The 12667-nt window shown below is 39.0% G+C and overlaps 1 protein-coding gene across 1 annotated transcript in view; it reads left to right on the top strand.

Annotated features, from left to right (window-relative positions):
* Positions 1-1557: 1557 nt before the first annotated feature.
* LOC140161030 (RNA-binding protein 26-like) overlaps positions 1558-12667 on the top strand; it is a 29276-nt gene continuing 18166 nt past the window's right edge. Inside the window, 9 exon segments of the mRNA XM_072184410.1 lie at positions 1558-1937; positions 3651-3769; positions 4762-4997; positions 7273-7376; positions 8269-8408; positions 8787-9032; positions 10196-10720; positions 11351-11614; positions 12441-12596. Of these exon segments, the coding sequence (XP_072040511.1) occupies positions 1876-1937; positions 3651-3769; positions 4762-4997; positions 7273-7376; positions 8269-8408; positions 8787-9032; positions 10196-10720; positions 11351-11614; positions 12441-12596 (1852 nt within the window). The 5' untranslated portion in view covers positions 1558-1875.

Raw genomic sequence — 12667 nt, 5'->3', positions numbered from 1 at the left:
AGAATTGCCCAGTAAAAGTGTCACTTTTGCAGGCCTAGTGTTGGGGCTTTTTTTATAGCTCAATCCGTGCCGCTAGATCTTGCTCAACACTGGCCCAGTACTGGGCTTGAAAAGTGGAAAACCGCTGTGTATACACTACTCCATATAGGCCGCTGTTGTAATTTCGTTCTGGTAGGGGGGCCTATACCAGGACGAAATTCAAATCTGACGATATTTTTGCTAAACGAATATAGTCTGCAAGAAATTTTTGGTACATAAACATTAGCCTATGCAGCCAAAGGTTTCCACTGGTATAAAAATCTCAAATATTTTTGAAAAAAAGTGGGGGGATGAGGCTGTGGATCACGAAATGCCCTTTTAATACTAATAGTAATTAGGCCTAATATAGTCTGAATTCATTGAATAAGGCCGTATAAAATTAATGTTTTGGTTCTCGTCCCCCCTCCTCAATTTCTGGGATTTGTCCGATTTTTTTTTTTTTTTTTAGATTTTTCAATTATTTTAGACTTTGGAATGATTTAGGCCTATGAATTTTTCATACATATAAATAAGTTTATTAGAGAACAAGGACCACTTCCAAGTCTTTTGTGGTACTCTAGGGGTTTATACCTCAGAATCTCACATTTGAAAAAAAAAAAAGTGCCTCATCGTTTCCTCGAGCACTGTTGGAAAAGACCGAAAACTACAGACAATGCTGATTTTACACTGAAAAAAAAAAAAAAAAAAAAATACCTCCCTCCCTCATCAATTCATGAAAATCCTCTGGACGAGAACCAAAATATTAATTTTATACGGCCTAAGCTTGAATAGAGGGACACGATTGTCTCAATCCCTCTACTTTAGGCCGTATAAAATTAATGTTTTGGTTCTCGTCCAGAGGATTTTCATGAATTGATGAGGAGGGAGGTGTTTTTTTTTTTTTTTTTTTTTCAATGTAAAATTAGCATTGTCAGTAGTTTTCGGTCTTCTCCAACAGTGCTCGAGGAAACGATGAGGCCTTTTTTTTTTTTTTTCAAATGTGAGATTCTGAGGGATAAACCCCCTAGAGTACCACAAAAAGACTTGGAAGTTATGCTTGTTCTCTAATAAACTTATTTATATGTATGAAGATTTCATAAATCATTCCAAAGTCTAAAAAATTGAAAAATCTAAAAAAATAAAAATCTGACAAATCCCAGAAATTGAGGAGGGAGGGACGAGAACCAAAATATTAATTTTACACGGCCTTAAAAAAAAATGTCAACCCCTACCATACTGACTTGGTAGGCATATAATAAAAAAAAACTTTTTTGATCCTCCCTCTTCAGAGCTAGAGGACCAAAACTTTTTTCCCCCTTTTTTTAGAGGTCCAAACCCTTTATGACCGTACGTTTTTCCCCCGTCACCAATACAACTTCCGGTTTGAACAATCGGATCCGTGATAGTATAACAAATTAAGAGATTTCTTGGGCACATGAATCGGAGAACTGATAATGACAGAAGTGGAGCTGGCAACTCTGGGTAATTTACTTCTCGTTCGTGCAATGAGATTTTCCGAGATTGATAATTGCACAGCCATCTTGAACACTTTCGGGGAAAAACATTGCGAATCTTGCAGCATGTTTATGATGAAATTGGAAATTGACCTATTATTTAGCTAAATGTGTGCATTCTGAAACCAAACAAGAAATTCCAAATGCAGAGACACGGTTGATAAACGTCTGTGAACTGTAGAAAGGATCGTAAATCTGCCGGATCGAACACACGACAAATGAATACAACACATGTGTGTGTGTGGATCAGACTGGCATACATGCACGCACGTTTTGTGCTTGTATGTAAGCTTACAATTACATAAACCTGTTTTTGCTTGCTAAATCTACCGACCAATCAAGGATGCCACCTATTCAGAATGTAGATGATCTGAAAATATGGTTGAATAAAAGGCTTACACCAATGTAAGTTATTAAATTGAGCAAAAATAACTAGGCCTGCTGGTGCTGGGTTTATTTTTCATTTTTATTCATGTATTTATTACCGACCATCACCATGAACCAATAATCACTTTCAAACTCTTCTTCTTCTTCCTTATAAGTGCCTCCCTCATATGTATGAGTATTGTCGCACTGCGTACAGACAAGCTGTACTTATTTTTCTACTCTGGAACCTAGAGTAGATGAGTGTATTTTGAAGTACAGTCAACATGACCGGGATGATCCCTGCTCTTTTCGAATAGCCTCAGACGTTCTTTAACGTGCACACTACATTAATGTGAGAAAATATGCATGTACACGGACCGACAGCTTAAAGTGCCCTCCGAAGCACTAAGCAAGTAGAGTGAAGTGTCTTGCTCAAGGACACAAAGAGCCGGACCTGGGATTCGAACCCTTGACCCTTGGGTTCACAGTCCTATGCCTTAACCGCTAGGCCACGCTCTCCTCTAATCTCCCCTGCCATGCCTGCCCGCCCGGTGCCCCACTTCCCCCGGATCTGGAGTGCCAGTTGAGTGAGACTTGAAGGAGTGTTAAGCGTTGAATCCTATCCTGGATGACGGGCATGAGAATTTTCAGGCTTTTGCCTCAGGCTCAGGAATTCGGGCAGTTTGTTGTCCAAAGTTACGCATTTTTATTTTTTTAGCGTGTTCTGGGACTGGGCCTTGCCTTTTAAACATGTTAAAGGACGAATTCACTGACTTTTTCAGGGCAATTTAAAAAAAAAAAAAATTCTCATGCCTGCAAATGAGAAGGACTCGAGGACGAGGTCCCCAAGTCAGTTAGGGGTAGTAAGTCTTAGCCTTCTTAGCCCGTAAGTCTTAGGTTAATAGGTTGTATGCATGCACCTCCGATTGGTTCAAATAGCGAGTAGGAGTATCGTGTCATATCACACAGCTAAGAACTGGAAAGGTTGCAGGAACTTTCTCAAGTATTTAAGAATAAGTTTATAGGTGATGAGGCTGCTGTTTCAATTCTGTGAACTTTTCCATCCACCGCTGCAATAGCACATTGAACAATCTCTCACTGCATTCCAATGTTTGAGAGTGGTTCATGCATTCATTTATGACAACACTCTGACCCGGGCTGACAGAGTCAGAGTAGAAATAGAATTGATTTGATGAAAATAAAATCACCAAATATCGGGGGGAATATATAAATGGGGTTCATTTTAAGGTTAACAATGTAAATTTGCAATCATTGTGAAAGTTGGTTTGGTCTGATCAAGGGAAAAATTGTCAACTTGTTTAAGGTGGTAGTACACCCTTTGATAAATTTGTGACTAATAATAACACACTGGTAAAAAAAAGTTATGTATATTATAGGGCAAGGAAACCAGTTACTACACTGGAATTTCAGTGACTGAAGACAAGCTGCACGTTATTTATGATTAAAAAAGAGGTACCGCTAAAATGTACCTCATTTCTTGTGTGGCATTCTAGTATTTCAATTAAACAATCCAAAGACCTTGAGTCTATTCAAAAAAGAGCCTGTAGAACAATCCTGGGAGGAGATACAGTTCATATCATGATGGGCTGCTCAACTGTAATCTTGACTCCGTGTCTGATAGGAGGGTGGTGCACTGTCGTAGGTTTGCTGAAGAGCTACCTAAAAGTAAGAAAGTTTGTCAATGTACGTACTTACTACATTGTAGTATATATTGTATTTTGTCCATTGCAGATGTGAGGCAGATCCTTCAGCACTAGCAAAATATGTAGTGGCTCTGGTCAAGAAAGATAAGAATGAGGAGAATCTGAGGAAATTGGTTATCGATCAGCTGGAAGTATTTCTGTTGACAGGTAAGTTGGTAGCAACATGAATTTCTACATGGCTGGAATATGTGGGGTGGGGTGGGGGGGAGGTGGCATCAGCAGAGCTCAAAATAGACAGGGGCAAAGGGTGATTTTTTTCCCCTGAAAATGCCAAACTACAACCTTGGCGAAAAATGTTGCCACACCTGAGCGTTAATTGGCCAACATCCTGCCCCGCTCCCCTATTGCAATGTTGATTTGGACAAAATCGTCATCGTTTCTACATTACAGTCTCCCAACATTGAAAAAGGGGGGGGGGGGGAAGGGGCGAGTGTAAGCTGCGTATACATTTGCAACTATTATACAAAATAATACGGAACTATCACATATTTGGCTACGATTGCGTGCTTTTAACACCAGAACGTGCAGGTGTGGCAACAAATTTCCGCCAAGGTTGTAGCACAGAAAATAGCCCCTGGAAAAATGGAAACTATTTTGAGGCTTATGGTGCAAAAAATAAATGGGAATTCTGGGTGTTTAGATCTCCTCAAATCATGAAAGTAACTCCTGGAATTTAAATTTCGGGGCAACTTTTTTTTTCAAAAGTAGCCCCCAAAGTAGTGGCATGTCCCCCCATGAGCATTGTGGGTATAAAATGGAGACTTTAGGATGGATCTGACCCTTGTTTTGTCATTGTCACCATGGATGCTTTTTTATGATTCTTTTACATATTTTGCACATTGCACCAGGGTTGTAGCTAGGCTCTTCTTATGATGAAAAAATCATTTATTAAAAAAAAAAAAAAATTTTGTGCTGGGTGCCCGGCGTAGCTACAACCCTGCATTGCACATACATTTGCAATATGTTTGAAGTCAAGAATTCAAGATACATGTAAAAAAAATTGCAGAAAAACAACACATTACTTATTAGGCGATTCTTTCAGCATGCGTAACTTACCACCAAAGGTCTAGAAAAAACAAAAACAAACGAGAAACCCTTTGTGATGTGGTGAAATATCTTTGTAACTCACTGTCTTGCAGAAACTGACGGGTTTGTGGATGCATTATTTGAGACATTAAATACCAGGTCGTACATCCCTGGCTATGTACCACCACCACCGGAGCCAGCACAACCTCCGGAGTCGGTGCCAGCACCACCCCCAGACGAACCTGCACAAGAGAAGGAAGAAGAGAGCAGAGGAGATTCCTCTGTGCAACTAGGGGTGAACCAATCGGCAAGTTCAACAGATCCCACAGATGCAAATAACAAACAGGCGGTAAGTTTGGATTAAATTTGTGTAACTTGAAAAAACAGTCACAAAATCAGGGTATTTGGCACTAAGGTTTTAGCATTCAAAAACAGCAGATTGTTATTGGGTAACTGGGATCTTCAATTTTTCATTCCAAGATAGGCAAATATGTGCTTTTGAATTGTGGATAATTGTTTGATAAGTAAGTCTCTCAATTCTATTAAAATAATGGTATACATAAAATGCAGCATGGTATACAATATTGGGGTTCTGCAGAGTGTTATTCAGATGGATCACAATGTAAACTACTGGTCATGTGTCGTATGGTGGGGCACATTTGCGTTACAAGCACTGATTTTGATCATCTGTCTTCCTCATCACTTAAAATTGATACAAATCTAAAACTATACATCTCACACCAGCAAAACTATACATTTTTGGAAAGCTTATGTTCCAAGGAAGACAACTATGCACAATTTAAGTTGGTGTACAGGGTGCGTAAGAAAATATATAGGGTGATATCATGAAAAAATTAAATTTTACTAGTAAATTTATAATTTATTGCATTTGCTAACTGATATGGAATACCTCAAATAAAATCTAATTTGATGACAGGCCACACTATGAGCTTTAATAAAATGTATACTTTTGCTATGTTATGATTGTCCAAAGTGGTGATACAGGGTGTGATAAATATACGTAACTTAATGCACCAAATGTTGATTATATTTTTGAAAATAATTTCTTTAGAGTGTATCCTACATTTATTTTAACTGCATATTTAGATTCCTGGGGTAAAGAGCTTTCCAAAAATGTATACTTTTCCTATCTTAGGGTGTATATTTCTCAAGATACAACAATTGAAAGCCAAAACGCATGTTGTGACTGAAAATCTTGGCATTTGTGTGTAAGTGAATAGGAAAAAATTGTGGTTCTTGTGACTTGCAGTCCTCTGTGAATACTTGTAAACACAATTAGATAAAATTAATAGTTGAATATGAATAATGAATGAACAAGCTTTCATTTGAGCTATGATTTGCATGTATAGCACACAATTTGACAATGGTATAATTTAAAATTTAAACAGATGTCATGTCTTCAAAGCATTTGCCATAGAGATTGTACATACTCCTCTACCACTTATCCTCTACCACTTATCCACCAGGTTTATCTTCATTAACATTTTAATATTTTTCACTAATTAAACAACTTTGAATTCCAAATTGTGAAACATATTTGGAAATTAGAATAATCAAGCTGTATAATGAGCCCAAACTTGATGCAATTGGACCAAGAATAGCTTTGTGACAACAAGTTAAATCAGAAAGAGGAGAGAAAAATGTAACGCCACCAGGTATTTTGGGGTCCCACCATAAGACACATGACCTACTGTATTTGTACCAATGATTGCATTTTTAAGGGGAGTGTTTTATAGCTCACTCCAAAAGCATTTAAGGAGAGCTGTAGGAGAGTGACATATCCCGCTCGCCTCAAAACAAAAGTGCTGTATGGGGATTGTAAGTGTAGTTATTGTGTGCATTTTCCATTGTATTGTCTATCTTCTGATAATGAATTAGTTTTCATGGAGATGTAGAGACGATGCTATAGTAATTAGTTCCCTGATATCAACATGCTTGTAATATCTGTTTACAAGTATTGTCAAGCCCAGGGAAACATATAATACACAGCATTTTGTTCTATTCAACTTTGTTGTACACATTGGTTTTGAAAAATGCAGTTGATTCAAATCTTATGCAACTTTCAAAATTGAATCTTTGACATCAAGAAAATATAAAAACAATGCAAAAATCAATAGCGTATTGAAGAGAATCATATTTTTTCATGCAAAATGACAATTTTCAGGACCCCCCATCCAAATATGTTTTTTGGCTGGCACTTACAAATTATTTTAGCCAATTTCAATAAAAAAAGGTGTCAAAATGCTCAGGAGGCCATCCTGTATCAAAGAAGCTGGAGCTCTTAGGAACCTTGAAACATAACCCTTACAGTTTACCTCTGTATATAATAGCCTACTCCTGGTTATAAAGGTATTAAAATATGACTAAAGTCAAAACTGACATACAAATGCATCATTAGTTGGCCAGAATTGCTTATCCGTAACTAAATTGACTAAGCCAACGATGTGTAGATGTCTTACTTAGTAAAATGCGGACACAAATCGTCCGCGTCTGCCTCAACAAAAATCAATGCATGAACAAATTAAACCTTTCAAATATCAGCTCCTATTGGTTAATTGCCTCATGAATATTCATTCCGTTTGTGAATTAAATTTTTACTCCAGACAAGCCACGATGATGATCGTGGAAAGCGTGACAGAGACCATGAGCAAAGGACATCAAGGAGAAGAAGCCGCACCAAGAGTAGAAGTCGCAGTAGAAGTCCAAGGTTAGTTATAATGTAAAGTAGCACGTAATAATTTGTCAATTAATTTTATCTCTGACTATTAAGATAATTATAAGGAATATCCATATATAGACTCACTCACAGGCTTAGAATGAATTTATATTGGATTTATATGTTAACGTTGCAACGATATAGCACTTGCTGGTGTAGCTTAGGCCTCGTCATCCATAGGTTGTAATCTTTAATATTTGTAAGTGAAGAGTGCCAGGTTTTCATTCAGTTCTTGATTGTGCAATGCGTAGACATTATTGTGGAAGGATCACCTTGAGAATGAAGATTAAGCCACCAACATCTGGCCCAAAGTCCAGACACATCAGAGACAAGTTTTGATGTCAAATCCAAGACGACAAGAGAATATGCAGTTCAAGGAACTTTTTCCGAGCCACCTTCCCAGACTTACTATTATGAAGTGCTCATCTTAAAGGAGTATTTCGTGATCCTAGCATTCTCTTTTTATGACATTTGTCAGTAGATATCCACGAAAAAAGCTTAATCCCAAAATTTCAGTTGATTCTGATTTTGCGTTTGTGAGTTATGCATGATTATGTGTATTACACTGCTCCATAGACAATGTATTGTAATTTCGTTCTGGTATACCAGATCGAAATTCAAATTTCACGATATCTTTGCTAAACGAATTAATCAGCAAGAATTCTTTTGTACATAAACATTATGTAGCCAGAGGTTTCCAGTGATATAAAAATCTCAATTTTTTTGGAGAAAAGTGGAGGGATGATGCTGTGGATCACGAAATGCACTTTTAATACGGGTGAAATGATAAGGCTCGGAAGGTGACTGCGCTGGTGTTCTACCAATGAATAACTTGTGTAAATATTATATTTTCTATGAGTTTACATTATTTGTCTCACTTCAGGAGGAGAAGGAGAGACGACGAAAGATCACGACACAGAGATACCAGAGATGATAGATACGATCGCCATGGTAACTCAAGACGCTATGGAGATTACAGAGACAGGGAGAGGTACAACAGAGGACGAGACAGGGATTATAGGGGTATGTAAAGGGTTCAGCCAGGAATTTGGCTGTTTCTCTTCCTTCTGATCACAGAGAAACACTACACAGTGTTCCCACAGTCCTGGAGAGTCCTTGAAAGTTCTTGAATTTGAAAACACCTTTTCAAGGCCTTGTAAGACCTGGAAATTTGCACAAGGTCCTTGAAAGTCCTTGAAAATTGGAATTTTACCTGAAGTATATTTTTGACAAAATTTGGGGAGTGGAGAGATGTCACTTCCGTTAATACGTGCTGCATGTAGACTGAGCCGCATCATGACTTTTGTGTTGTGGTAATTAAGTCCTTGAAAATCATGCCTTTGGACCTTGAAAGTCCTTGAAATTTAATGCTGTACTCATGAATGTTTGACACCATCACAGGTCATAGGAATCACGATAGGAACTACGAGCAACGTGACGGCGATGACAGATATAGAAGACCAAGGTCAAGGACAAGGTCACGATCACGTTCACCATCATCATCAAGTACGTCGCACAACCCTCCGGCCGTAAACAGCGTAATCACCGTTGTATCTGGGAGTACAGGTAGCGGTGCATGGGAAAGAGACAGGCCTGGGGGCAATCTAAGGACATTCCCTTCAAGAGAAAGGTGCAGGGATTATGATGGTAGGTTAACTGGCAGATTGCATTTTTTCTTTGCCTTCATTTTGTGAAACTTACTTTACATTGTAGAATCCTATAATAGGATCATTGAATGAATTTTTTAACAGTGATGGCGATGATGAATGCAAAATTATGGTTGTGAATGCTTGATATAAATTATTATCCATCACATGTGTCATATTGGGACAAACCATTATTAATAACAAATGACAAATCAACGGCTATCCCAACGCATTCTTATAGTTTGATCAGTTCGTAATCGGCAGGATTTGTTAAGCTTTTACTACTATGCCAAAAAGTAGACCTACATTAATTTAAGAGTGATATATAATTGACCTGTCTGGTCTACATTTTGCATGTTATAGAAAGTAGCCAAAATTATAGGATTTTAACTTTAATTAATAATTTGTGATGCTTGTTGCGAGATGTCACAAGACAATTCTCGAAATAAAATATATTGATATTAATCTGTGATGTCACAAGGCCAGCCAATTATGAGCTGAACAGTCGATAGATATATTAGGCAATTCTTGGCCAAGATAAACACATGCGCGTAATAACACGGTCCAGTAGATTCCATGCACCTTATAATGCATAGAGGCCTTGCATTCTTTTTATCGATTGGCTCCAAACAAAGGATTTGAACCGGTGTCCTTCACCGTAGTTATGGCGGAGTGCAGTCCATTCAATCAAATGTTGTCATCAACCTATTCGATCGTAGTGCAGGGTTATATGAGCGAGACGAACTGTCACGGTAGATTGCAATCATGCTTTTGTTGAATGCATTTGAGTAGTCCGCCATATTTACGGGATGATACGTCACATGCAAGGCCTCTATACTGGTATGTTTGAGCTTGGCCAAGAATTGCCTAATGTACATAGTCTGCAGTAATGTGTTACAGATTTGCAAATCAATTAATTAGTTTTTTAACATTTGTTTTTAATTAATGCTCCCAGGTCTTAAGTATGCTGTATGCCTGAACCAGGAGCTAAAATGAGCTCCTGGTCCCAAAGAATGCTCCTGGTCCTATAGTTTGTAGTGTAAAATATTGGACAAACCAGGAGTCAAACTGCGCAGCCTTGGGGTAAAAAAAGCCTGGGTGCCTGCTTAATATAAGCCTTGGATGCTCTGATGTATTTTTAATGGTTATGAATTTTATTTACAGAGAAAGGATTTTGCATGCGAGGTGACATGTGCCCATATGATCATGGTGTAGATCCTGTAGTTGTTGAAGATGTCTCAGGGATGATTCTGAATGACCGTCCACCACCCTCTGGTCCTGGTGGGCCTCCTCCACCTGGTCCCCCTCCTCCTGGACCCCCTATTATGCACCCATCAACTATGGCAAACAGACCTCCATTACCCCCTCAACCCCCTCCATCTCAACCTCCCCCACCACCACAAGGCCCTCCGCCACCACCAGGTATAATGATGGGGCCTGGGCCACCACCACCCATGCCCCCTTTCCTCCGTCCTCCTCTGAATTTTGACGGACCTCCACCTCCGCTGCCAGGAAATGGAATGGTTCCACCACATCTTGCGAGATTTCCTCCTCCTGGACCTCCGCCTTTCAGGGGGCCGCCTCCGACAAGTGGACCTCCGTTTCAGAGACCCCCTAGAGGGCCACCAATGCCGCCTATGCCTCCTGGGCCACCGCCACCGGGGATGCCACTACCACCAGGCGTAACAGGTAAGATGGAAGGGTCATTCAAAACCTTATGCTTGCTCACGATCGTCGTTGGGCATGAAAAACCTCTGATGTGTCATTGGCCCTGAACATGTTTAAAGCAAAAACGTATGTATTCTCTTGGCAGTTTTGTTTTAAACATGTTCAAGGGCCACAAATACACAAGAAGTTTTTCTGCCAAACGATGATTATGTGACTTTGCAGATTTTGCAGTGAACTAAAACTTGTTTTGAGTAACTTTGAATGAGCATACCTGTACATAATACATATGAAAAAAGCAGAATAATTAATAGACTGCGATATTTAAAAATAAAGAAGCCAATAACTGTCATGTGTGTTGTGTCTAGCGAATAAAAATTTGTTGATTTAAAAAAAGTCAGTGTAGTTATTTTTGCATTTTTCATGTATTGTGTATCTCCTGATTATGAATCAGTTTTCATGGAGATCTAGTGAAGATGCTATAGTATTTAGTTCCCTGATATCAACATGCTTGTAATATCTATGTTTACAAGTATTGTCAAGCCCAGGGAAACAAAAATAACAAAGGCCTGGTTATCAGAATATGAGTAGTTTGTGTGGAACATGTTTCTTCAAGCATTGTGTTTAACAAAACTTTGCTTACTTCATTTTTAGGTCCACCACCCCCAGATATGAGGCCCTTTCCACCAAGAATGGATGGACCACCTCCAAGACTGAATCACCCCCCTCCACCAAGAATGGATCATCCCCCTCCACCAAGAATGGATCGTCCCCTCCACCAAGAATGGATCGCCCCTCCGCCAAGAATGGATCGTCCCCCTCCACCAAGAATGGATCAGCCTCCACCCCCAAGTATGGAAAATACCCCTCCAAGAATGGAAGAGCCTGCTTCAAGCGATGTAAAACCCAAATACTCAAGTATGTATCTATGTAAATCATATTTTAAACAAATGTTTTACACGCTAAGACAAACATTCTGAAGATTGCATGCACAGCATTTAATAGAGCTGGACATTTTAAGAAAAAACATTTTTTTCAGGCTTTTGAGATTTTTCTGCTGGCATTAGAAAAAAAGTAAAGAAAGTCAGCTGGGATAAAAGTTGCCTACTGAAGCAATAAAAAAACAAAATACTTAATGCTTTTTCAACTAAAAAAATCTATGCATACCACCACTAATTTTTGTCCGAGACAAACCCTCTTTTCAGCCTAAGCAGAGCACAATGTCAACAGGACTTGTAAGTAATCTTGTCAGGGCTTGAGTTTTGAACATTACAGCCCCCACTTTATCCTGCCAATATATTCGCTCCTCTGGTCTACCTACAGTTGTTGCCCCCTACACCAAATTGTATTATCCCCAAACAAATTGTTTTGTTTCATAAGAAATAATACAGGAATTGAATTTTGAAAATAACAGTCATGCTACAAATAGCACTTCTGGAAATGTTATGGCGGGCTGTTAGGTGTGCTATTAAATTGCAGTCCGTAAGAAGTTTATGGAATTGAGGTGTGCTCTAAATTGTACTAGGACAGGCAATTTATGGTGTGCGATGGTGTGCAATCGCAATTGCGCGCCTTTAAACTCAATCCCTGTATCTTGTAGGACTTATTTATGAGGGATTTTTGTGATGTTCTTATTAAGCTGAATAAGTCTTAATTATTACATCAGCTTAACTTCTTATAGAAGTAAGTCACACTGAGCATTGTTAATTTCCCAACTATTAAACTAAGTGCATTTCATATACAGCAGATGCAGATGCTGATGGCTATAACCCAGAGGATCCAAGTCTTGTAAGCAGTAGCAGTAATTATGAGCCACAACATGGATCACCTCAACGGGTCCCGTCAGCAAACCTAAGAACCCTGATTGGGGTTCCTACAGTACCTACAGCTGACCCCAAAGGTAACAGGCAGGCCACATATGTTTGTGTGTTTGTGGGCAGAGTCGTAGCTAGCCACCCGTCTGGCCGTCAT

This window comes from Amphiura filiformis, chromosome 9 (genome assembly GCF_039555335.1).
Source record: "Amphiura filiformis chromosome 9, Afil_fr2py, whole genome shotgun sequence".
In the NCBI taxonomy this organism is placed as follows: Eukaryota; Metazoa; Echinodermata; class Ophiuroidea; order Amphilepidida; family Amphiuridae; genus Amphiura; species Amphiura filiformis.
The sequence above is the reverse complement of the archived record's forward strand: the minus strand, read 5'-3'. Positions and strand labels throughout refer to the sequence as shown.